Raw genomic sequence first — 25,493 nt, 5'->3', positions numbered from 1 at the left:
ATATATAAGTGTGTGTGTGTGTTTGCATTCTTGATTTTCTTCACAGTAGAAATATGAATATATAAATGTGAAGAATTTTAGCAACCTTTTACGCTATCTAGCTTTTCCATTTCAACAGAAGGAAAAGGACAACACTGATCAAAACAGTTTATTTACAATTCATAATCTGAGCTATAATAAAAGTATATCTTGTGTTTAATAAGCGACGAGAGAACATATGCATGCTAATAAGGACACACACTTCTTCTGCCTGTCTTTACTGAGTGAGAGAATCAATTCACCTCAGATGTAACTTGCTGCTCAATCCTGTCCCTGCAAACAATCCCTCCATTTTTGAGATCATGAGAACCCTTATGTCAGAGGAGAGAGATGCGTTGTGAATTATGACTGCAGTCATGGGAGGCAGCGTATGCATCACATTAGCAGCACAGACACATGACAGGAGACCAGTGAGGAGACCAAAACAAATGCATTAGTTCTGATGCTGACATTTTCTCCAATAACGTGAGAAAAATGTTGCTCCAGACAGACAGACAGACACGTGTTTATGAAAGTATCAACCAAATGCAGTTTAATAAAAGATCTAGTGGAGAATAATCTTCCTCTTTTGATAAATGTTTACCAAGCATATCACAAAGCTTTACTTGTTGTAACCCTGGCCAGCAGTGAAAACATTCCTTAGAGGATTTCTTGTTGTTTACAGCCTCAACTTTGACATAATTCATTATGTCAAACCTACAACTTCCTCTCAGGCCATTTGCAGAACACCACAAATACAACATCATTTAGGTGATATGACATCGCTTATTACGGGGGCTATTCATGATGTGCACGCTGAGTCCATATTTCAGTGTGTTGCTGTGTAGTCGGTGCAGTGTATCCAGGCGGCTGTTCGTTCTCTCTCATCAGCAGCAGTTGGGCTTCCTCTTGGTCGGTTTGTGATCAGCTTCTGCGCTGTCTGTGAGCCCTATGTGGAACGCAAATAAACGTTAAACTACTGTATATTTGTGACCTGTTTTTAAAGATTTATATCTTCAATGGGAACAAATGGCCTGTGACAGTTTATGGAGGCGTCAAAGCTTGTTTTAATCATAGATTTGTTGACAATAAGAAAAAAAAACTAACATCAGCCTTGTCATCTAAATTTCCTGATCCCAACCTTAGACAAGCAATGCTTGGGTTCAAATATGTCATGCAAAAAACTGATTTTCATGCTTCAACTACAACTGAAGGATTACACGTTTCTCTGTAGGTTGAGAAAATTCTGAGACCTTTCAGCTTTTGAAAACTTACAAACCACACTGGATAGATTAAAAAACAAATCAACCTAAAACCAAGACTCATCATTACTGAGAACTTTTGAAGATACAGTAGTACCAAGAAATGTGGGAACTAATAGGTTGGTAACTGGATCAAAGAAATAGTTGATGCTGCTTTTTTATAAATGAGACTTTATTGAGCAAACTGACTCACTGATGATGTCACCGACGTGCCTCGAGCCACTTTTCTCAAGCTCAGACAAAACGCTGGCCTCAAAAGTCAGAGAGGCCACACGGAAGAAGAAATCCCTGACACCATCTCCTGGAACAGACAGAGGAAAGAGTTTAGTTAGACAAAAAGAGGATAAAACAGAAAATGAAAAACATGTAGGAATGTAGGGATGTCAGGGTTGGGGGGGGGGTTTGTTCATGTTCTTGTGTGTTCGACTCCCACCTGACTTTGCAGACACAGCCCAGTACTCTGCTTTGATTTCCTCAGAGAGTCTGATGGCTTCCTGCTCGATCTGAGCCAACTGATCAGGAGACTGAAATACACAGAGAGAGAGAGAAAGAAGTGAGTGTGGAGAAGTGGAGGAAAGTGGTGAAGCTAAGAACTGGTCACTGCAGTTATTAGGCTGATCATAAAATAAAAGTCAGATGAAAAGGAAGATATTTGAGCTGCAACTATTAGCCGATTGACCAATTAGTCGCCAGAAAATTGATCGCCATCCATTTTGATAATCGATGTAGAAGTGCCAAATATTGTGCCAGGTTCTTAAATGTGAGAATATACAGCTTTTCCTCAGTTTACATGATAGTAAATTGAATATTTTTGGACTTTGGACTGACAAAACAAGACACTTTGGGCCCTAGGAAATTGTCATAGAAATGTTTTACTGTTTCCTAAAGTTATATGGACCGAACAATTACTCAAAAATTATTTAATCGATGATAAAAAGAATAGTTGTTAGTTGCAGCCCTAAAGATTTCAGCAAGAAAAGTTTATAACATTTTAACTGTAAATTAAATTTTAAAAAGTAAATATTTTTTTATTGTTAAAATCACTCCTGCCAAAAATACAGTACTAAAACAGAAACCACCTTAAAACTTAACATTATTCTAAAAAATTATTTAAAATGGAAAAAAATTGTAACTGTAAATACTTCTCTGTGTCGCATTCCCAGCTGATGACCCTGTAGACTTGCCTGCACTCTTATACTCACACACAAATTCATTTTGGTACCATGTTCCTTTATTTGGTAAATCAGGTCAGGTCAGGTCAATTATTAGTGAGACCATGGGATTCAGATGAAATTGCCCATCAAGCCAGTTACGCTAGCCACTGTAGTTTAACCTAAGTCTTTAAATTGCTTGTTTTATCCGAACAATAGTCCAAAACCCAAAGTTCTCAACTCAATTCACAAAGATATAAAACAGAGAAAAGCAGCAAATCCTCTAATTTTAATTAATTATTGCTGGTTAGTTTTCTGTCGACTAATCAATTCATTGACCAAATGTTTCAGCTCCATTTTAGTAATTTTTGATCAATTTCACCCACACTGAGGTCCTTCTTGGTACCAACAAGGAACAGTAAAACACTGGATGGGTCATTTTCCTTCATGGCGTCCTCCAGCCACTGCCTACACACACACACACACACACACACACACACACACAGAATTATTAGACAAATAATTGCAATACTTAAAATTGCATTTTAATGGTATAATAATTAGGTCATTATGGGGTATTCCTTACCTGGCATGTGCTAAAGAGCTCACACTGCTCAAGTCAAACACCACTATAATGGCTGGACGAGCGTAAAGAGACAAACAGTATGAACACAAGTAAAACAAAGAGCATGATGAGAAGGTGTTTGTGTGTGAGACAATGCTGATCATTTACTTTAGTCAAAGGTAAGAGGTGTAATAGTAGTAAATTCACCTTGTGCTCCTCTGTAATATGTTGAAGCGATGCATTTGAAGCGCTCCTGCCCTGCTGTGTCCCACCTGAAATAGATCAGATGCAGCTTTAATTGTTCTCGTTGGGATATTTGGTGGAGATGAAGGGAAGAGCGGAAGACAAGAGAAAAGAGCTGTCATGTCCAACAGTCATGATGGTTTTGTTTAACTAACATGCAGTGTGTGGTTAAGACTTGGGACGAAATTTTTGTGTTGAGAATTGAGCCATAATATGCCTTAGTCAACAATTATCAGTTTTATTCAAACAAGACTAGAGTTGACAGCTATGCTAATGACTCTGTGAGGCTGTACTTACAGTACACAGCTTACATAGCTAAATGCTAACATGCTAGCAATGACAATGCTAACATGCTGATTTTTAGCAGTTATACTGTTTAACATGTTCACCATTGTAGTTTAGCATGTTAGCATGCTAACATTTGCTAATTAGCCCTAAACAAAAAGTAGAACAGAGGCTGATTATCGGAGTGTCATTAGTTTTGCAGAGATTTGATCATAAAACCAAAGTATTGGACAAATTATTATTTTGAACTGATGATGGCGTTACAGGAAAGGTTATGGGATCACTCAAGTTATTACAATTCATCCTGAGGGGGACATGAACATGTTTTTACCAAATTTTACCGACAGATGTCGAGACATTTCACCCAAAACCACAAATGTCAACCTCATGGTGGCACCAGAGGAAAAGTCAGGGGATTACCAAAGTCAGTGGGATTCATCCTCTGGGAATAAAGAATGTATAAAATTTGGTGCCAATCCTTCTAATCGATAATGAGATATTTCACTGGATAAGTGAAAAATTTGACCTCATGAGGCACTAGAGGAAAAGTTAGGGAATCACCAAAGTCATTAGGATTCATCTTCTGGGCACCATGAATGTCTGTATAGACTTTCATGGCAATCCAGCCAGTAGTTGAGATATTTCAGGACTAAAATGGTGAACTGACATTGCCAACCCTAGAGCCACGCTGCTAGAATAGTTAAAAAGCTCAACAAGGAGAAGAAGAAGAGGAAAGGGAGGCAAAAGAGCCACAGAGCATAAGAAGACAAATAATTGAGGATGTATCAATGAAAGAGTACGACCAGGCTACAGCTGTGTCGCTCTGGGAAATTAACCTTAAAATTACATTAACTACACGTGCACTTACATCGCCAACGTAGTGAAGGATATACATGTAATTCAAGGCCCACTTAAGAGTCTAACAACAAGTTTATCAAATCTAGAGGATGTTATATAACCTCAAACTGATCTAAGCATGTGACTTCATTTATATATAGATTGTTCAGACATTCAAGAACTGGTATAGCGACACACTTACAGCTGTAAACTGAAGGGAACACCGAGCACCTCAAAACGCTCCATCTCAAAATCCACCCCTATGGTTGCTTTGTAGTTCTTATCAAACGCACCCTTACGGAACCTTACAGGAACAAGGGAACAGTGAGAGAATTTATATTACAGATGCAACTAACAATCATTACTATTTTTTTTTTTTACCATCAATTAATCTCTCAACCATCAGCTATTGATGATTCATTTTGTCTATAAAATGTCAGATATGTTTGTGGTGTCCAGAGTTGATCTCTTTGACTGATCAACAGTAAAAAAAAATAAATAAATCTAATATCTAATCTAATAAATCTTTTATGTTTAATTAAATAATAAATTTTTTGAGGGGAGGGGAAAAAACAATCATAAGTTTGTAGTATCATCACAGTCTACGCCCTGTCTAACATTTCGGGAAATCTAATGAAGGTATTTAAATTGACTCTCTTTTTTCATACTCCTGTATCAACCAGGAAGCAACTCAGTTAAACCCTTAATGATGATTTGAACCTTTCCCAAAGAAAACGTGAGTCTCAGCACTGTGCACAGGTTGACTGTGTGTGTTTCCATGTGTGACTGAACTCTACATCGTTAACATGACAGCTTTATTTTGACAAGTGATACATGTTACTCAGTAAATCAGTGTTTCCGTTGTAGCAGGATTAGCAAGATTTCCAGCACGTGAACATGTGAAATTAAAAGCATTAAGCTAAAAGGTAAAATAAGTGTACATGTACCTGTAATGATTTTAATCATGTAAAAATTATAAATCTAATTGATTTGTGTAACAATTTTTATCAAAAAGATGCTACATACTGCTACAGAGGAAACACTTTAACAAGTAATGAAGCCATAACGTTAGTTCAAAACATCTAAAAACAGACACATAATCCTCTAATTGATCTAATTATTCATGACTGCTTCTTACCTGCTGATCAGACATGTTTTCCCAACTGCAACATCTCCCACCACAATGACCTTGGCGATATTAAAGCTGGCAACAGAAATACAACAACAACCTAACAGCATGAAACACACAGCAACATGATCAATAACCTGCAGACATCACTGCAAACAACTTGCAGGAGTTGACACTAATTAACCCCTTTAATATTACGCCTCACAGCCCCCTTAAACTTTCATATTCTAAAATTAGTCATTCTTAATTTGATCCCTAACAGACCAAATGCATGAAGCCCTGAATGGTCCTCAGTCTCCTCTTAGATTAAAGATTAATCATTTTAATAACTGAATTAGTTTAGATTTGCAGCCTCTCCACTGATGTCACAAATGAAATTTGGTATGATTGTGGCACTCCTGAGGTTTTTAAAAGGATGATCATCTGCTTCGACATTTATTTACAATCTAAAAAAGCACAGGCTTGAGTCGACTTCTGCTTTATCATTTTAATTCATTAAATGTACTGAGAGTTTGTGTTCTGCTCTTATAGGCAGTTTTATTGCAAATCATTCTCGCCAAACAAAAATCGAAATATATTTAAAGTCAAAAAACTATTGCTTATGTGGGATTTTCTGCATGAATCTGATTATCAGAGAAAAGGAGAGATAATAGCTCCTGTTTTTACACGTTACACTTAGCATAACCTGGTCAGACTCTTTACCTGTGGGTGGTACTGTCTGCTTTTTTTTTTTTTTTTTTTTACATGTTATGAGTGATGAACAATTCATGAAAATTACGGTAGAGGGCTGTCACTGCAAGGGGTGAATTTACTGGGTAATCTTGTACAAAATATTCATCAAAGCTGCTTAGAAAAGGAGCAGAAGTAAAGCAGGGGGAGGATGATACACTGTCCTGCTGCTCACTTGTCCACAAATGTGTATTACTACGCGGCTGAATATAGTTCCCTACAAATGCACAAATTACTTCTGTTTGAGCAACATTTGCTAAAAACTACAGCTGATTTAGGAATGTACTGAGTCTTTTTTTTAAATGAAACTATATATCTGACCAGTTTGTCGAGATTTACGAGTGCCACAGACAGAGTAGGGAAGCTGGAAAGTATTGAGAGACGGACTTGTCGTTCTTAAATAGACCACCAGTTCAATGCAGTCAGATGTGATGGGTGTGGTCGGTGGCTGTCAGCTGACACAGCATGATTTAAAGGGCCCTGCCTGAACTAATTGATTTAAATAAAACATATATCACAGTGTGTGCAGAGGCAGGATGGACAGCAGGGTGTGTTACCTTATTAACCCTTCTTCATCTTACCTCACTGTGCATGTCTTCTGTACCTGGCAGATGGCCCTCACCTGTGGGTGAAAGCCATCTTTGGTGTGCAGCGCTGCATTTGGACTAAAACACTGTAAAGAAAGTGGGAAGAGGAAACAGTCAGACACACAAAAGCACATTGGACAGGAAAAGAAAAAGGGGAGGGTAATGTGTTTTTCCTGACAAATACAGCAATCTTAGAAAATCCAAAAGAAAAAAAAAAGGAGATGCAGCAATGTCCCTGCCAACTTCAAATTGTTGCTGTTCAATGAAAATCTTGTATTTGCCAAAGTAGCAGCTTTACATTAGGCCTTGCTTTCCTTTGACTACAATAACTTTCTAAAATGTATCTACAGGGCTTCAATCGGGTGGTGACACTTTCTCAGCTCACACATTAAGAACTTTCAAATGGAGTTAAAACTAAAATATCACCAAGAGTTACAAGGTTTTCTGAGGACAACAGCATTTTGGAAATTTGCAGCTGTCCACTTTCAGAGAAGCAAAGAGCAGCATTTGAGACTCTTAATAGCCTCATCATCAATAGTAACACTGTTAGCTGTAATTGCATTACAGAGCATCTGTGTGTGAGTGTGTGTGTGTGTGTGTGTGTGTGTGTGTGTGTGTTACTAACCATTGGGAGCTGTGTAATGACCCGGTCCTTCTTCACAGGTGGCAACATGCTGCTGCAGTGGATCAATGCACACACACATACACACCTTCAAGCTGCCACTCTCACTGACAGCAAACACACACTTTTCATTCGCTTCAAGAAGGCACCCACATAACTTTCTTTTTTCTCATCACTCTTTCCACAAAACCAGGGAAGGACACAATTAATGTCTTCCGACTTTTCCTGAAATAGAGCAAATATCAGAAAGCTAAAATGTTAAACATATGCAGGGTGTAGAAGTACAGCAGACACAGTTTGCAGTGAACATCCTGCGAAAATGTAGATGATTCGGTGGATTCTAACAGGTTACATCACATACAGGTATTGTCTTGTTGTTTGGCAACAACCCAAAAAGCATTATATTTTTCTAAAGAGACATTTCTCATTGGCCAATTTGTAGGTCAAGGCTTGAGGAAGGTGCGGTAGAAACAAAGTGTATTTGCAAATTAAGGATAGAGCATGAGTAGAGCAGGGGGAAAATAAACTTTGTGTAAAACAAAAACAGTCTCAATACAGAAGAGTTTGAGTAAGTTTAACAACTTTACCTGGAGCTGCTGAATGGTAAAATCCTGAAGGAGATATCCAAAGTTTGCCGAGAAAACAGCAAAATGACGCTCACAGCAACGAACTGAGTCTCCACTCAGCCAGCACACAGACAAGCAATTAATGAGACGCTCCATGTAATTAGTGTGAAAACCAGCGAGTAACCTGTGAAACAGCGCCACCCAGCGGCCGCAGGCTATTCTAACTCAACTTACTGATGATTAATAACTTCATGTATGTAATCCCCAAATAAAATTTAGCTGCATTTTCTTTTTTTAATTAATGTTTTTTAAAGCATTTTTTTTTATTTCTTGGTGTGTTCAGTTGGCAGTAGGTACTGAGTAGGTGATACACAAAGGGAGGTAAGGAGGGAGTTATTTATGTATCTTCAGGACACGTGAATAGAAACACAAAGACAACAAGTGTTTTTGTCTTTATTGAACTGTCACGAGGTCATACAATCAAAAAGGCAGAAGTTTGACCAGCAGAACCAACAGAAAATTAATAAAAAGAAAAACACATAATAGAATAAAAGCCCAGCTGATGATAAAAAAGCCACTAGTAGCCTGTAGTTGTAACCTATTATATATTTACTTTTCATACATGTAGGCGTCTTAAAGTATAATACAAGTTTAAATATGTTATAAAAGAAGGTTAACATTTGAAAGATGTACACACTCAGGTTTATAATATTTTTGGTATTATTCTTATTATTAGTATTTATGTTCTAATGTGTAAGCAGCAGGTGTAACTGGCCGAAGTGGATCTAACTGTAACTGCTTTAGGCTATATACTGTGTATGTACATAATGTTTTATTATCTTATCATATATTTTGTATGTAATCTTAATTTGCAAAGTAACTTGTAACTAGCTGCCAAATAATTGTAGTGGAGTAAAACGTACACTATTTGCCTCTGAAATGTGGTGGAGCAGGTACAGCAAGTACAGTATAAGTAAATATACTTTTAAGTTACTTTTCACCACTGGTTGTAAAGTTCAGCGCTCTTGACATTTAACGTGAATCCAAATTTCAGTAATTTATTAATTAAATTCATTTTTTGAAATTATTTTTACACACATACAGTAAATCAATCCAAAAACACAGCACAACACAAAGTCATGCTGTTCACACTCCGGTACAAAAGGTGGCGACAGAGCGCCTTCCACGTCGGTTTGTAGCGCGCCATAAAAACTAAAGAATAAGTGACGTTTTAGTCCTGCGACGGTCAGGGTATAAAAACGTTGGCAACGACGTTACTGTCTCTTTTGAATCCATCCACCCATCGGTTGTACACCTGTGTTGGTGTCTAGAATTATTTTTTTTTTGGTTGAATTTAAGACTGGGTCAGTAAATACAAGGCCACAGTAGTAGCTGTTCAAGCAACACGTTAGTTGAGCGATAATTTGTGACTTATTTAAAACGTGATATCTGCTAGCTAAGGTGTGACGTTAGCATTGTCCTGACGGGCCTCAAGCAGCCACGTGGAGAAGACTGAACGATGGGCCAAATGAAAAAACAAAGTGAGATTTGTTAATTTTTTCAGAGTCTTTTACTGCAAACATTGAACAGTTTCTCGTTTTCCCTCTAAAAGGCGGTGAAAGAAATCATACGTTTTGAAAGTCCGACATATTGGTGTTTGTCAAAATTAAATGTAAATTTAATGTCATTATGTATCATAACAATATGGTCAAACTTAACCCATGCCTGTTAGTGGCTTTCTGAGGATATGTTGGAAGTAACCAATCAACTCGCGTTATCAAGTGAGTTCAGAAATTGAGCATTTAAGTGTAATGCAAACAAAGATGCTGAATATTTAGTCTTACTTTCCACATAAATGTTTGTCTAATATTGGTTATTTCCTGCCTGTAGTCCCAAGATGTAATGTTAACTCATTTGTGCTTTTTCTTTTTTTTTTTTTTTTTTTAAAAGCCATGAATGTCTTGTTTTTCCTCAGATGGACTTCAGTCTGGCAGCTCTTTACACAAGGTTATCAAGTCCCATATTGGATATATGGGGTCTCATGTCCCTGGGAGGTGAGTGACTGTGAAGTTACATCAATCATCAAATGTCTTAATGCAGTTGTGTCAGTGATGAAAACGGTGAATAGGAAGTGCCGTCTGATGCGACAACTGACGATGTTTCATACTCACTGCTCTGAGCCTCCAAAACTGCAATTGATTCTCAGTGGTGGTCAATCTTTACAAACTGTTAATGGAAGTAACTTACTAATTTTCCCCCCTTTTAAGACAGGTCAAAATGGGCCCATTCAAGATGATGCAAAGTCAAGGCTGAGGTTTGTTTTAATAATGCACTTTATTTTGTGTAAAATGTGCTATAGCCATTAAATGTAGTGATGAAATCTAAACTGAAATAGCTGGAATTACCGGCAGATTGTTCAGTGGTGACTCTCGGTTTTCTGAACATTGGATGATGCAGTTCTGTTACCTGTCAAAAATAAAATGACCAAATGTCACTATTAACAAATCATAACAGTGTTGTGTTCTTCTGTAGCTGAAGAAACTTGTGAACTGCCATAAGAAATGTCAAGGCCAGAAAAATACACCTGACTGATGACTGAATGATGGGTAAGTTAACACCTCAGTAGCGTGTTACTTAACATTGGGTAGATGCTGTTAGATGCGACAAATGACACTTTCACGTTTCTGAATTTTAAGTGTTTCACTTGTTTCTCAACTAATGTAGTCACCCTTCTCTGCTGTGTAACTTTTTTTTTTTTTTCTTACAAGTTGCCATGCAGCACTGTATATGCTCCCAATTCAACCAGCTGACTGAAAATGATTCATTTTGTGCAGGTGAATTTTCATTCTCAAAAAAATGGCAACTGGCTGATTCTGTTGTGATGAAATCTAAACTGAAATAGCTGGAATTACCGGCAGATTGTTCAGTGGTGATCATTGGTTTTCTGAACACAATTACAAAGACATTTAGTCTTGACTGGACTTGAGCAGTACTAGTTTCTCACTGTCTTGAATTTTGTTCTGATTTCTCAAGGTTGAGCTGAAGATTCCTCTGAAAGAAAGGGACTCATCTTATGGGGTCCAGCTACAACTTCAGACATGGTTCTTGTAAGTTGATTTTTGATGCTTTATCTCTTAAAATAGTCACAAGCTTTTAAACTCACCTTTTGTACAATGAAAACACTCATGACATCTGGATTGCTGAAGCTTCTGCATTCAGAACGCACTATTGGATGCAATGACTGATTTGCAGCGGTCTGTTTTAGAGTTGACATGAACCTTTGACTCCAGTTGATCTGGGGCTAAATTGCGCAGCGATTTGAAAACCTCAACTCCTGCACATACTGCAGGTGACTTGCCCTGGTTTTTACCACCACTATATAGACTACATGATCTTGGAGGTCAAGTCAGTCTTTAAATGACGTTGTTTGTTCCTGGCTTAGAACATGGCCCTCTTTGTCTAGAGATCAAAGATTGGACAATATAATTTAATACTGCAAACTCCTAAATACAAATGCTTTGACTCGTGTTGTACAATGGTGAGTTAATTGTGACTGGCTTATTTGCCCAGAGGTAAATTAATACCTGAGTAGCTTTGTCAGTGATGAAAACCTGGAATAGGAAGTGCCGTCAGATGCGACAACTGACGATTGTTTATAATCCACTTTTCTGAGTCTTTCTAAAGCAATACTTGTTGAAGATCATGAGGTGAATGTTTTCAAAATATTTCTATTCTCATTTTTTTGTCATTTTGTTTTTATTACAGGTGTCATTCTGCCAGTCTAGTCCTGAAGTTTGCTGTCGAGTCAATTTGACAGGTAGCTTTTAAACTGTAGTACACAAATAGCTGTCATCCATTGTTATGATGAAATCTAAACTGAAATAGCTGGAATTACCGGCAGATTGTTCAGTGGTGACTCTCGGTTTTCTGAACATTAAATGGCAGCATCACATAGTACGCTTGCATGAAATAATTTGCAGACTAACTTGCTCTTTCTTATCCTTCAGAATTGGATCAAGTGGTTGCAGTGACTCTGCCTCAGTATGGCTGCATGTGGTAAGATATCCATGTGATTCACTTCTGTGCTGAAAAATAACAAAACTGAGATTGTCGTTTTTTTTGGGGGGGGGGGTTAACTGGACAACCAGGCAAATGTATGTACTGCAGAAATGTAATTCATAAAGGCCCAAAATTCCTTCTAACTTCAGAGGTTCAGGATGACTTGTGCAGGGAAACTGGGTCACTGCAGCAATAAATATTAACAGGCTCATCTCAAACTCCTAACAATAAACCTGTTCCAGAGAAGCCACTTTGTGACGTAAACTACTCTGGAGCAGGTTTACAATAGCAGCTCTGGATTTTATTTATTTTTATTGTTATGAAATGTGCCTTGTTCTAAAAGTTCTGGGTAATTTCTCGCATGGGTTTATAAATTGGGAAAATCCAAAGCTTAGTGGAACATTATTCTCATACGGATTCCCTAGGACTTAATTTAGACTCATCTCATGTGGTCTGATATTGTTGCAGTGAATTCTAATTTTTATTTGCAGCATGATCAAAGGAAAAACAAGCAAGTAAATGATGCATAATAATGAAATGGTATCAAGGTCTGGAAATTGTCAGCACTGTGTGGGAACAAGTAGGATTGTATGTCTTTGGAAAAAAATGTATCAGTTTATTAAAGGAAAGGGTTAACGGCAAGAGGAATTTGTCAGCTGAATTTATCCCTCCACTGTCTCGTTTCCCAGTCAGTGGTTTTCATTGCAATCTGAGGTCAGCTGATCTACATCTGTTTGCTAACCGGATTTTTAAATGGCGATAGTTCATGCTATCTACAGTGTAACGATCAGCAGAGCGTTCAGTGGGGATTAAGCAGTTTCACTGGAGTACATAGTGTTTTTATTAAAGTCTGATTTGGCTTCCCCTCTCTTTCAGGTGGCAGAGGACTCATGGACACCAGTCTGAAGATGAATGTCAACATGTTTGATGGAAAAACAGCTTGCTTAAATGTATTAGAATTGTAATAAAGTGTCAAACTAAACTAAATGAAACTAATGGTGAAACTTCTTGTTGAACCTCCACTGTGGGTCCCGGGTTTTCACTACATTTAAAACATATCAACATCACTGCAACAGGGTGTATTTTACACCTTCTCGCCACAATGCCTATCATCAAATTCACAGATTTTGAATTGAGGCTAACGCAACCTCTTAAATGGTGTCTTCACGTTGGGAGACTGGTATGACCATGTCTCTGTTAATGAAGTTTAGAGAGCAGACAGTCCTAAAGTTGGCTGCACATGTGGAAGTGCATCACTAGAGGGACATATGACTGAAGTCAATAAGATGGAAATACCTGAGGGGTGTACTACGAAGCATGATCGACATAGCCAGGCTTTCTTTGTGTTAACTGGCTGTAAAAGAAACTAACATGAATGACAAATGCATGGCCAGCCAACTGCTGAGATAATGTGTGTCATGACATTGGTTATCGACCTTTGTTAACCCAGGTTTTCTTCAGACTATGATGGGGTGTTTTGAGTCTGCACAAACTGGACTGATTTCAGTTAAGTGGAACCGGTCATTATGATGGAGAGCTATTAAGTGTGTGTTGCGTGCACACACAAAGCAACACTGTTGCTGCAAATATGGCAAGAGTTTATTTCTATCTGACAGCTGCATATTAGTGCTCTTAAACCTGATACTCAAGAAGTGAATTTAAGTCTGACACTGTCCCGTAATGAAGGATAGCCTATGTGGAAATCACTTTTTGGCCAAATCAAAGTGAAATTAATTGTATTGATTGAAGAGTCTCTGTGATAAATACCAATAGACTAATACATTTTCTAATTTGTGCTCTATTAGCTGCAATACCAGCAGTGTAAAACCGGACCAAGTATAAAAACACAAGCATGCCTATGCATTTTCTGCATTACCAACTCGATGCATATAGTTTTTGCTACATTGCTAACACTACAATAAGACAAAGCCAAAACCTCAGCCAAGTGACCTTATTTTTACCATTAGGATTTTGAATCAAGTCTGTTTCATTGTTGTGACTAAAACAGTAATCATCAAAAAATTTCAGATCCAGATCATGACCACAATTATTCCTTCGCTCATGTCCTCTGTCTTTTAGGCAAATTTGTTAAAAACTCTGACACACTAGTGAGCAGAGGCAAGAACATAACATCACCGGCAGAGATGAGAAACAAAAATGTTCATGTTTCTTGACAAAACCACAAATGTGTTTTCAGATAGAAATAATTGTGTACTAATTGCCTCTTTCTCCTTTGAAGTTGTGGAGATTTGGAAAATGGGTTGATGTTGACATCGATGACTTGTTGCCAACACACAATAAAGGACCTGTGTCAGTTTTCTCCAGATTTGGAAAGGAGTTCTGGGCTCCCCTGTTGGAGAAAAACATGCCAAGTATGTGATAATTTATGCACACTGCATACTAAAATTATTGTACCTGTTTAAAAACACCTAGAAGATCAGTGGAATTAATTTTTACCATAAGGATTTGGAATCAAGTCTGTTTGTGTTCATTGTTGGGGCTAAAATAACAATCATATAAATATTCCAGATCACCACTAAAATGTTTATTCCTTGATCCAAGTCCTCTCTCTCTTTTAGGCAAGAGTGTTAAAAAAAAAAAATTTATAAATTACTTGGCAAAGTCAACAACATAAAAACATGAACATGAAAAACTGTCACAAATTCATAAATACCTGTTTGTGGTTTCTTGACAAAACCACAAAATCAGCACGTTCGGAGGTGCCTGTTTATTTTGTGCTTCAGGGTTTGTGGATCTTATGGAGATGATCACTGGCAACCCACCTGAAGCCTTCAAGGACTTCACACACACTGTCCAAAAGCTCATCTGACCTGATGGGATGTAGCATTTATGGAGGGAAAAGAAGAATAAATGTTACTTAAGACATGGAGATTGTTTTTAAAAATAATCATCATCCTCTATAAACTTGTGAAATGCATCTGTTTCGGGAGAATAAGTTTTGGTCTGGAAGACCATCATGCCTTCGCTGTGACAGGAAGTCAAGCAGGTTTGTACTTTACACAGCATTTCTTGTTCTTCCAAGCAAGTGATTGATGACATCTGTGAGCTAGATAAGTCAGCTGATTACTGAGCAGAAGTGACAGAATTGCAATGAAGACAGATGATAAGGTTGTCTGGTTTGGGGAATGCACATGCAGGTGTGGGTTATGTAATACTAATCATACACCCAAAGTGAGTAACGGACCCCCAGGGGCCTCCAGAAAGCCCCAGGTGTACTGTGTGTCAATTGGTTTGTGGTAGTTTGATGAATTGTAACTTCCTGTGGGATTGTGTACTGCTAAAGCACAAAAACATCTGACATGATAAGGTACTTAAGGTGGGTCCTGATTTACTGTCTGATCTTGACATCCTGTCTTGAACAGGACATCCTGTTACAGGCGCCACTAACGTATGGTGGAAGCTAAAGATTATGGTGTTGAGAAAACTGAAAACAATCTGCAGCTTAAATCAGTTCACTTTTAAATTTGGTGTCAATTCTGATTGAATTACGCAACTATGGTGACAAAAGTGTTTTGAATTCGAAAAGGCTCTTATTCGTGCTTCTGACTGGTCTCTTCTCCCAGGCAACGGCGGCCATGGCTCATGGGTATTGTAGTATTTAGAAATGTACGCCATGCCAAAATGACAGACAAAACTTGATTTCTCATAAACAAAGTTAAAATGATAAAAGGTGGTGATAACACAAACCTATAGGATCGTTACTTCACCCGGAACAGGCTCGTGTTTCTATGAAGTAACATTCATGATGTTTAAAAAAACAAAAAAAAAACTTAAATGGGAATGCAGAATGGGGAGAAAGACTTCCGGAAACAACGACCCTTCTGACAACTCTACAGGTGATTCTTCCAACAACACACACATTGTGTGTAAAAACTGCTTTTTCTTCCCAAAAGTAGCTTATAAGTGTTTGCTTGGATTTGAAAGTTCAGTTCAGCCCAGTTCTCTCTCCTCTCTAACCTAACCGTGACGAAATAGGCAAGACTCTGAGGTCTATTACATATGTTGACCCCCACAGGTATATAAAGTAGCATAAAAAGCAGAAAACTGGCTAAATGTTGTCCCAGTTTGTGCCTTTCATACAGAGCTCCTAGCAATATTAGCATTAGCAAGCCTGATAAGCGCTGGCGTAAAAACAACATTGCACGATTTATTTCTCTGCAGTAGCTAAGACACGTGGGCCCACTGATAACTGTCTTATATTCTGAGCTTAAAGGTCCAGTGTGTAACATTTAGGAGAAGCTATTGGCAGAAATGGAATATAATACTGCAAAGTGTTTTCATTAGTGTATAATCATCTGATATATAAAAATCGTTGAGTCTTCATTACCTTAGAATAAGCCATTTTTATCTACATAGGAAGTGGGTCCCCTTCCACGGAGGCCACCATGTTGCACCGCCATGCTTCTACAGTAGCCCAGAATGGACAAACCAAACACTGGCTCTAGAGAGGGCCTTTTGTGTTTTTAGCGGCAACCATAGTTTCTCCTACACGCTTGGAAGGGGAGGGTGATGTGACCGGTATTCAAATTGTTGCAATCTGCAATTTCACTGCTAGATGCCACTAAATCCAACACACTACATCTTTAACAAGATATTTAGGGCCAACGATAACGGCGATAAACAGCATGGCAGACACAGTGGTGAGCGTCTTATAGAGCAGCTAGTTCCACCAGACTCCCTGTCTTTCCAGTGGAGACACAGAGCCTGAAAGTAGCATGGCTGGTTGGCTGACTATCAGCTCTACATCGCTGTCCATGCCACACTGAGCAGTGGTCAGTCAGTCTCAACAGACTTGTTGTGTATTTATGATATTATAAAAATTATCAAGTATGTAATCTGATATTCCTCATCCTTCACTCTAAACAGGTGCCATTGAGGTAAACTAAAATAATTTCTATTGAAAAACAATTTCAGAAAAGAAACATGGGAGGAGTCTCAATATAGCAATATTATTCTAATATTTTACATAAATTAAAGAAAATGTCCCATTTATAATCTTTACAGGCACTCAAGGGGCAGCTTCTGTCTTCGCTCTTCCAGGATGAGCAACCTCTAAAAGTCAGTGAGTTCAGCAACTCGAGAGAACTGATCGAGTTCCACAGTTTGGAGAAGGGAGAGTAATTGATCTTTCCCTGCACATATGCAGAGGTGGAGTGAAGACACCTGAAGAAATACAGCAGAAATACAGACACTTTTTGTTGGGGGGTGTAGGATGTATGTTAACACTTATAATAATGATCATGAACAGTCATTTATAACCCTCTAGTTGATGTTGAACTAATTGTTAACAAACAATTTCTATGGACTTATAAATGGCAAATAAATAATTCAGTGATACATCATAAATCTATAGTAAGTCACCTGTAATTTATGAATCCATGATGAGATTAATATTTACAGACCATTTGCAATTTTGAATGATTTATACATAGTGCTAACAGATGGCAGTAGCCTAATCATTAATAAACCACTTGTATTCTTTTATAAATGACAGTAAATAAATCATTGATACATTTCAAATGTAAAGATTTCAAATTCATTCATAGATATTTTAAAAATGCCATGATACAAATATATTCTCTCTGGTATGTTCACAAAAATCTGTTAGTATTGATTGGTGATTGGCTCTCTCCTCCACATGCAGAAAATGTTTAATATCGACAATCGACCATTTCTCACATCTGGACAGTCACATCTGGAATCCAAAACTGCGACACCTGTCAATGTGTGTTTGACCAGTAAGTGGCCAGGTCCCGAAGGTGAATCCTGTGAAGAATGAAATGAAAATCCTGTCTTGGCACAAAACCTGTTTCATCATGCTTTACCACCTCACTGTGCACGCCTCGGATGTTAACCTCAGATGTTAATATATGCAGCAGAGGTCTGCGATCTGCACAAACACAAATGAAACCAACTTAGAAATGTTTTGAGGTTGTTTGGGATCACTGGACTTTGGTCGAACATACATTCAGTTTTATTGATATAATGATGCAGATACAGGCAGTGGTGGAGGAAGTACAAGTAAAAGACCTGCTTCAGTAAAAATATTTAAGTACAATCAGTCCAACAGTCCAAACCTCAAAATTATTACAAATAAATTAAAATGATTAAAATAGAAAAGCAACAAATCCTTACATTTGAGAAGCTGAAGCCATGAAATGTTTATCAAAATGATTATCAAAATAGTTTCCATTCATTTTCTTTCAATCGATTAATTGACTAATCATTTCACCAACTCGGGATTGCAGAGCACCGTGCATTTGCATCTAAAAGCTACAAACCACACATTTGAAGAAAGTGAGGTGAAGATTCTAAGTAGAGAGAAGAGTTGGTTTGAAAGAGGAGTCAAAGAAGCCATTTTTGTGAAAAAAGCAAACCCCTCTTTAAACAGAAATGGTGGTCTGAGATTCAACTTGCCAACCATTTACCACAGTGTATTAACACCATGGTCAAGCCAATCATATGCTAATCAGGTACTTAACAGTGATGAGGGAGGTGCAGCCAGAAAACAATAGGCCTGATTACTGAGCCATCATGGAAACAAAAGAAGGTCAGTTTCAGGTGAAACTAGGCAGGGTAAACAGCAGACACTCAGGAAGACTCCTCCCTAGGGCCTAAGCAACACAGAGTAACTTAAATATCTGAGTTCCCAGACCATTTTCACAATTGAGAATGACTTCCAGATGGGAGCCGAGACATCTTGATTCTGAAAACAGTGTCCAGATGACTACGACTGAAACCTTTTCTATGATGGAACACTCCTGGACGAATGAGAGACCACACCGTCCCATTTCACCTGTACTTAAACATTTTCATATATTTCACATTTTCTTAATTTGTAAAGTAACTAGTACTAAGTCAAATAATTGTAGTGGAGTAAAAAGTACCAAATTTGCCTCTGAATTGTTGTGGAGTACAAGTAGAAAGTGGCATGAGATGATAAAACTCAAGCAAAGTACAAAATTTGTACTTTAAGAACACTGAGTAATTATACTTACTTACATTCCACCACTGGATCCAAGTGACGAGTTTGCTCAATTGAACTCAAACTCAATTGAATGTATGCTGTTGTAACATTTATACATAAAGACTTAAATGCATGAATAGTCATGAGGAAGCAGCCATGTTGATCCCTGTCACAGTGTGTTTATACTCTGAAACCAATACCAGGCTCTAACTTTACAGATAAGTTCTGTATTTGCCCGTTATTCTTTCGTCAACACGTTTCTGTGATCAAATAATCCTTGTGGAATAAACGTTGTTACCTTCTGAATCATGAGCTGAAATCTTAATTCTTGTACACATCAAATTGCTAATGACTGTAGAACAAACAGGAAGCAACAGAAGAAACTGTGGACCAGAAATGATTTTATTAACTCATCACTGACTACACCAGAAAGATACAAAACCTCAACAAAATTGATCAAACACAACATCACTGGCTCATTCATATTCCAAATTAAGCAATAAGATAAAATTTCCTATATTACACTCATTCCTGTATGTGGTGTTACAAGAAGCTCTCTGTCAAAACTCATATTTACAAGTCAGCATTCTTCTTTCACAATAATAAATCAAAAATCCACCTATTCAAATAAAAACAAAAAAATGAATGTATTGTCCAGGTCTTTCTCTTATGTCACTAAAGACCATGAGCACGCTCTGCTGTTCAAGTCTGTCCACTGCAGTGTGTGGTGGAGTTTGCAGTTACAGGATATGGCAGGCAATATTCAATATTTTTCTTGTCAACAAATCCCATGAAAATACTAAAACAATGAATTGATCCGATTATCAAGTATTGTCTGTGTAGCCACAGCCTGATGTAGCTTATTTTTCTGTTCCACAGACCTCTATTGTCCAAAAACTATAAAAAAAACATCACCGAGCCTCACAACTGCACTGGGTGACATGTTCGTTCATTAGAATGAACATGGGCACTGTAGTTTATTCTGAGTCAATTCCAAATACACGGTTCTAGTGCAGTAAATACTCACTAGTGTACCAAATGTATATTAATCCGCGGCTGAAAATTGGCCCCAACAAATGTACTATTTATTCCTGTTTGAAGAACATTTGCTAAAAACTACAGTGCGCAGCTGTTTAAGGAAATGACAAAGAAAATCAAATGAAACTTTGTATTTGTGACCAGTTTTTAAAGATTTAGCCCAATGGGCTTGGGTAACAGGGTAGGAGGTCAGAAAGTATTGACAGAAGACTCATTATTGGTTTTAGTATTTTCATGGGATTTGTTGACAAAAAAGAAAAACATTAGCCATGTCCTCAAAATTAAGATAAAGGTTGTGTGCAATTTAGGGATGTTTGTGTCGTGTGCTGGACAGCTCTCAGTCCTCCTCCTTCTCTATATAGGTCTTACAGGCCGAGCGTGCCATCTGTCTGGCCATGTACCTATCTCTTGCCGAACTCACAGTCTGATCTGTGCTGCGTTTTGCAAACTTGTTTGCCTTTTCCTCCATTTCCTCTTTCTCCTCGCCTTCCTGTCTCTGTTCATCTTCTTTTTCCTTTCTGTGTTCTCCGACTGCTTCCTTCTTTTCTGGATCTTTCTCTTCCCTCTTCACTGCCTTCTCCTTCTCTGGTTCCTTCCTCCTCTCCTTCTCTTCTTCCAGATCTTTGTCCTTCCGCTTGTCTTCATCTGGGTTCCTCCTCTTCTCTCTTTCCCCATTCTTATCCCTCTCTCTTTCTTTTGGGCTCCTCTCCCTCTTCCCGTGCCTGTCTTCCCTCTCTGTATCCCCCTTGCCTCTGCTTCTGTCATCTTCTCTGCCTCGGCCTCTGTCCCTGTCCCTGTCTTTCCTTCTATCCCTGTCATCCCTTCTTCCTCCATGTCTGTCATCCCTTTCCCTTCCCCTGTTTCGGTCTGTCTCTGTCCCTCTGTCTCTGTCTTGATCTCTGTGGCTCTTCTTATGTCTGTCTCTCTCCCTCTCTCTCTCCTTCTCCTCTCCGCTCCCTGATGAAGGCGACCTCTGTCTGTATTGGCGCTTCGAGTGGGCAGAGCCTGCCGCAGGCTTGCTAAACCCAGACTTCTGCTCATGCCCCTCCTCACTGTCGCTGCATGAACTTGGGATATTATCATGGGATGTAGATGAGGGAACAGGTGAAGTCCTCTCTGTGTCTTTTGAAACCTTTGAGGTTTGAGTTCTGTGGAAGCAGGAACAGAGAGATACAATTAAAGGCTCCGAATAGTTTTTAAAAATATGTGTGTGCTCGTGTTTATGGACGAGCAAGTACTGTGGAGCTATGACTGACTTGTTTGCTGAGCGATCTGGTATCGCCTCCTCTCCTACAGTCTGATTCAGCAGGTGCCGGTAGAAGCCGCTCAGGTCTTTTTGTTTCTTCACATCCAAAGCAGCTAAGCAAAACAAAAATAATTCAAACAAATCATTTACATTGTTTCACATAAAGTGGCCTATTTTCCACATTTTAAGTCTATCTATCTCAATTCACCCTTGTGTGTCTTAAGGAAGGAGATGCTTCTCCAAAGCGCACTGGCACAATAAAGTTTTTCTGCTTTTAATAAAATATCTGAAAGACCATTAGGCTTTTTTCAATTTTTTACAATATCCAGATTGCTTATGGATTACGAAAAGTTGCTTTGGGGAATTCCAATTTAAGATACATTCAAATGTCTGGAGTTTAAAGTCTCACCATATCACTTACAACTAAATTTGTTCTGCCTGCAGCCTAAAAATAGTTGTAAAGTATCGGTCTAACCTTCCATCACTGCCTCTCTCTTCTCTCTCTCCAGCTCCTCCTTCTGCTCCTGCAGTTTTTGCTTGTAGGCAGAGGTGACGTACGCGTCTTTATCTGCAAACTGCTCTCCCTCTGCCTCTCTTTCCTTCTGGATCTTCCTCTCTTCCCTTCTTTCCTGTTCTTTCTTTCTGTCCTCCACTGCTCTCATTAACTGGTGGATATACTTTGGCTGTAATAAAGAGACACAGACAAAAAAATGAATTAAGTTAATGTTCATGAGGATGTTCTAGCTCACACTAACTCACGCTTTTTCTTCACCAGCCGGATGTCAGAACACAATATTGGCAAAAAAGCAGCACCACAGCACAGGGAATCTGTGTCTTGCTCCAACATATTTTAGCAGAGTGCATGCTGGCTCATGCAGCGTCCTCATTGACGGTCTTTCTAACCATTAGGTCAAGTCCAAGTGTTGACAAATGGAGGTATACAAGTGTTCAACATAAGTGAGATTACCCTTTTGTCAGCGCCTCGCAGAATTTTTTTGTTGCTCTCGAGTCTCTGGTTTTGAATGTCATCGTACACAGCATCGTAATCATATACAGTACTGTCCTCTTCCAGGGCCTTCTGCATCTCCAAACGTGTCTTTAGAAAGAGAGAGAAAGACAGACAAAGATCAGAGATTTGTAAATCACAGAGGAATGACAGTGTAAAAAAAGTTACGTTTATAGCATTAAGTGGACTCAAGTCACAAAGTTTTTTAGTTCTTCCTCTCACCTGTTTCATCATCTTCTTTTTGACAGCTTCTCTCTGCAGACTCTCCCCAACTGAGGTCTGAGGAACATAACATAACAAAACACATTCAGTATATTTGGAGACGTCTGCTAAAATGCCAACCAGGGTAAGGTTTTTTTTATTTCTTTTACAGAAATCTATTAAATGTCCATAACAGAGAAAATAATGAATCACATGTACAAGCAGTAATTGGTGAATGACGAGACAAATTGCATTGCCCTGTTTATAACAAATCTAAATGTTTACCTACCTCATCATCTGAGTCATTCCCAAATACTGAGGGTTTCTGCAGGAGTGCTGTCTTTGACGCTCCTTTCTTCTGTGACAAGATCAGCCCGTATCTGTGGACAATCAGGAAGCAAGGCTTCTTAAACCCTGTCCTATAAAAGTAGTCTGTACATGCATTTCACATGTAAATCTTTCACAAGTAATAATTCACTGGGACAAATGCAAAGGCTTTGCATCTGACATTTGAATGAACAGCAAACCCTGAAGTGGAGTTTTTAAATACCTCATTTTGACGACAACTATCTAGATAAAGATTTTGAAATTGTTGTGCAGCAGTACAAATATAGTGCAAATATCAACTATGAATAAGGTGCCAATCCAAATAAACACAATGCCAAAAACATAAGCAGGTTAACGGTAAGGATCATAAATATGTTAAGTAAGGTTCATAAATATATAAACAGGTTAACAGTAAAGAATATTCTTAGTTGCATATGTATGAGAAATGGCATATAGCTATACATGCACAACATCATATATGTAGTACAGGTACGTTTTTCTTAGAAATAAGTAAGTTTATCTTAGAAATAGACAACACAATTCGTATCAAAGCACTATACATGCCAAATACTGTATGTCAGCAATTTGCAAAGAGCTAATTCCTTTTCCATTTCCCAGTGGCAAGAGCAGCTATATTTATAAGATAGTTTTAACGGACAGCTATTTGTTTATGAGACAGGTGACTTTCTACAAACATAAGGATAAGGACACTTTTCATAGTGCAATACGCCCTGCACCACAAAGAGAAACAAAGAAACGCCTAAAACCTACGCGAAATCTACCAAATTAACCGCAGTTTAAACAACTAACGTTAACTTAACTATTAAAGTTGTATTAACTCTCCCTTGACAGTGTGTCATTGATTAGGCAAAAATCGAAAGAAAAAACTGGGGTGTTTCTGGTAAAATTAAGTAGTTGTTAGATATATGGCAAGTATGAAAAGGTGAAGTTTTGAAGCACTGCATAAACAAAACGGACTCCAGTTTTGTAAACGTTAACTAACTTAGCTGATATATAAGCGAGGTTAGCGTAACGTTAGCATTTCGTTAATTAGCAGCAGGAGCTGCAATGGACGAGCCACCGTTTTTTACAAATAACCCTGAGCTGTAACACCACAGCTGCTAAAGTAAATTAAGTTGCCTGTAACTACAACCACAACCAAGTGAAACAGTTGTCGTTTAATGTTAATCACGCACTATAATAATCACGTTAGCATGTTTGCAACTTACTGTTTTGTAGGGGCCGCCATCTTGCTCTGTTGAATGTGAACGAGCACGACAGATTCGACACAATACTTTAGTAAACTCATACATGGCAAGTTCTGCTAGGTTACATTTCAGCAGCCATGTGAATAGAGCTACCGCACACATGACCAATATTTATAATTTATTTATTATTTAAAATATTTATAACGTTTGCTGATATTACCTAAATATGGGATTTACAGCTTGTTGCGAATGTGTGGACTTCCACTGACAGATGTGTGCAAGTGACCATGATGAATAAAATGTGATTTATCACTGATTTGTGCTGTGAACATGTGTAATATCTGTGAATATTTGGACTATTAGAAAATAACTAAAATACCGTGATGTAAAAAGCCATAGATCCCTGTGCCTACTGTAACAAAGTTAAAATGGTAGAGGTGTTGTGTTTATTACGATTATGCGTACCAATAGATGGCGATATTGCTCCAAAGTGTAACTAATTGATCACTCTCGCAAATAAAAACAATGACTACTCCAGGCAACACTCGGGTCCTTCATACAGAGGAAACTTTCATGATTAAATTCAGAGAAATAAAAGTCGAAAGTTTCTCCAGGTCCGAGTTGTGAAATGCCAGTTTGCTAAAGGAAGTTATACATACTGTATACGAGATAAATGTAAACTTTGAAGACTTCAAAACTTAATTAATCTGGAGACAGATGGAATAGTATTCTTAACTTAAAACTCTGTCAATAGATAATGATTATGATGATAATTCATTCCATTCATTACTGGAATTTGAATGATTTAGTCTTCCACAGAATCACCTATTAAGAAATTTAGATAGATAGATTAGAATTGCTCAGAGTGTAAGTACATTTACAAACTAACCAATACGCAGTACAATACTTGACTACTGGGATAATTTACACTTCTTAAAACTATGGGGATACAGTTCAATTAAGTTTTATATTTTAACTTTATATTGTAGGCCTGTGAATTATCCAGAGTGTGAAAGCAAAATAACTGTGCAGTTGTGTGAAAACTTTGCAGCTCTTGTTTTGGTAATTTTCATGTTCTCAAATCATGGTCCTGAGTTGGTGAAACTTTGCTCAACTCTTGGGCTAATGAATTCCTTTCAAAACACATAGGATAATGTCAAACATTTGTTTGAAACGTTTACATTTCAGATACGCGCATTTTTCACTTGATAGCAACATTTGATTCCATATTAGTGGTTCCCAATCTTTTTATTTTACCACTTAATACCAAACATATCGATTTGATACCCCTCATCACAGGGTGCATATCTATGAGTTGTGTGTCTAAGTTGAATAATGTTTAGATGCCTGTGATGAGGTAAAACTATACAGTATTTCAAAACAAAAAAGGTGATTAGAGTAAAATCGTAGAAAAGGTTTCAGTCAT

The 25,493-nt window shown here is 38.0% G+C and overlaps 2 protein-coding genes, 1 long non-coding RNA gene and 5 other non-coding genes across 14 annotated transcripts; 6 read left to right on the top strand and 2 right to left on the bottom strand.

The window, feature by feature from the left end:
* Positions 1-132: 132 nt before the first annotated feature.
* rab34b (RAB34, member RAS oncogene family b) lies at positions 133-8,139 on the bottom strand. Of its 2 annotated transcripts, XM_044222413.1 has the most exons (11): positions 8,016-8,139; positions 7,432-7,653; positions 6,801-6,892; positions 5,500-5,565; positions 4,564-4,665; positions 3,204-3,268; positions 3,018-3,069; positions 2,818-2,899; positions 1,714-1,804; positions 1,474-1,581; positions 133-967 (listed from the first exon to the last, which is right to left on the bottom strand). In XM_044222413.1, the coding sequence occupies exons 2-11, from the start codon at positions 7,477-7,479 to the stop codon at positions 906-908; spliced, it is 768 nt and encodes a 255-aa protein (XP_044078348.1). In that variant the 5' UTR covers positions 7,480-7,653; positions 8,016-8,139; the 3' UTR covers positions 133-905. The 2 variants fall into 2 exon arrangements, with proteins under 2 accessions (XP_044078348.1, XP_044078349.1); XM_044222414.1 differs by lacking the exon at positions 4,564-4,665.
* A 1,110-nt stretch (positions 8,140-9,249) lies between these two features.
* On the top strand, positions 9,250-13,045 carry LOC122888630. Of its 5 annotated transcripts, none has more exons than XR_006380750.1 (9): positions 9,250-9,535; positions 9,945-10,048; positions 10,262-10,308; positions 10,527-10,600; positions 10,763-10,828; positions 11,028-11,101; positions 11,760-11,811; positions 12,002-12,050; positions 12,930-13,045. It is a non-coding gene; the product is annotated as an uncharacterized LOC122888630 (long non-coding RNA). The 5 variants fall into 5 exon arrangements; XR_006380749.1 differs by having other exon boundaries at positions 9,252-9,535; positions 9,970-10,048; positions 10,266-10,308; XR_006380748.1 differs by having other exon boundaries at positions 9,252-9,535; positions 9,970-10,048.
* Positions 10,099-10,170, top strand: LOC122888895. Its single transcript, XR_006380794.1, has one exon. It is a non-coding gene; the product is annotated as a small nucleolar RNA SNORD49 (small nucleolar RNA).
* On the top strand, positions 10,364-10,437 carry LOC122888892. The gene has a single exon (XR_006380791.1). It is a non-coding gene; the product is annotated as a small nucleolar RNA SNORD65 (small nucleolar RNA).
* Positions 10,871-10,944, top strand: LOC122888894. The gene has a single exon (XR_006380793.1). It is a non-coding gene; the product is annotated as a small nucleolar RNA SNORD65 (small nucleolar RNA).
* On the top strand, positions 11,591-11,668 carry LOC122888896. Its single transcript, XR_006380795.1, has one exon. It is a non-coding gene; the product is annotated as a small nucleolar RNA SNORD49 (small nucleolar RNA).
* On the top strand, positions 11,854-11,927 carry LOC122888893. Its single transcript, XR_006380792.1, has one exon. It is a non-coding gene; the product is annotated as a small nucleolar RNA SNORD65 (small nucleolar RNA).
* A 6,380-nt stretch (positions 13,046-19,425) lies between the features above and the next one.
* nsrp1 (nuclear speckle splicing regulatory protein 1) lies at positions 19,426-24,200 on the bottom strand. 2 transcript variants are annotated; one of them, XM_044223278.1, is made up of 7 exons: positions 24,089-24,200; positions 22,822-22,912; positions 22,554-22,610; positions 22,293-22,421; positions 21,801-22,008; positions 21,336-21,438; positions 19,426-21,227 (listed from the first exon to the last, which is right to left on the bottom strand). In XM_044223278.1, exons 1-7 carry the CDS (start codon positions 24,166-24,168, stop codon positions 20,417-20,419), a joined length of 1,479 nt encoding a protein of 492 aa, XP_044079213.1. In that variant the 5' UTR covers positions 24,169-24,200; the 3' UTR covers positions 19,426-20,416. The 2 variants fall into 2 exon arrangements, with proteins under 2 accessions (XP_044079213.1, XP_044079214.1); XM_044223279.1 differs by lacking the exon at positions 24,089-24,200 and adding an exon at positions 23,681-24,032.
* Positions 24,201-25,493: the final 1,293 nt, after the last annotated feature.

Source organism: Siniperca chuatsi, linkage group LG14, assembly GCF_020085105.1.
Source record: "Siniperca chuatsi isolate FFG_IHB_CAS linkage group LG14, ASM2008510v1, whole genome shotgun sequence".
NCBI lineage: Eukaryota > Metazoa > Chordata > Actinopteri > Centrarchiformes > Sinipercidae > Siniperca > Siniperca chuatsi.
Note: the sequence above shows the minus strand (reverse complement) of the source record. Positions and strands in the feature narration are given on the sequence as shown.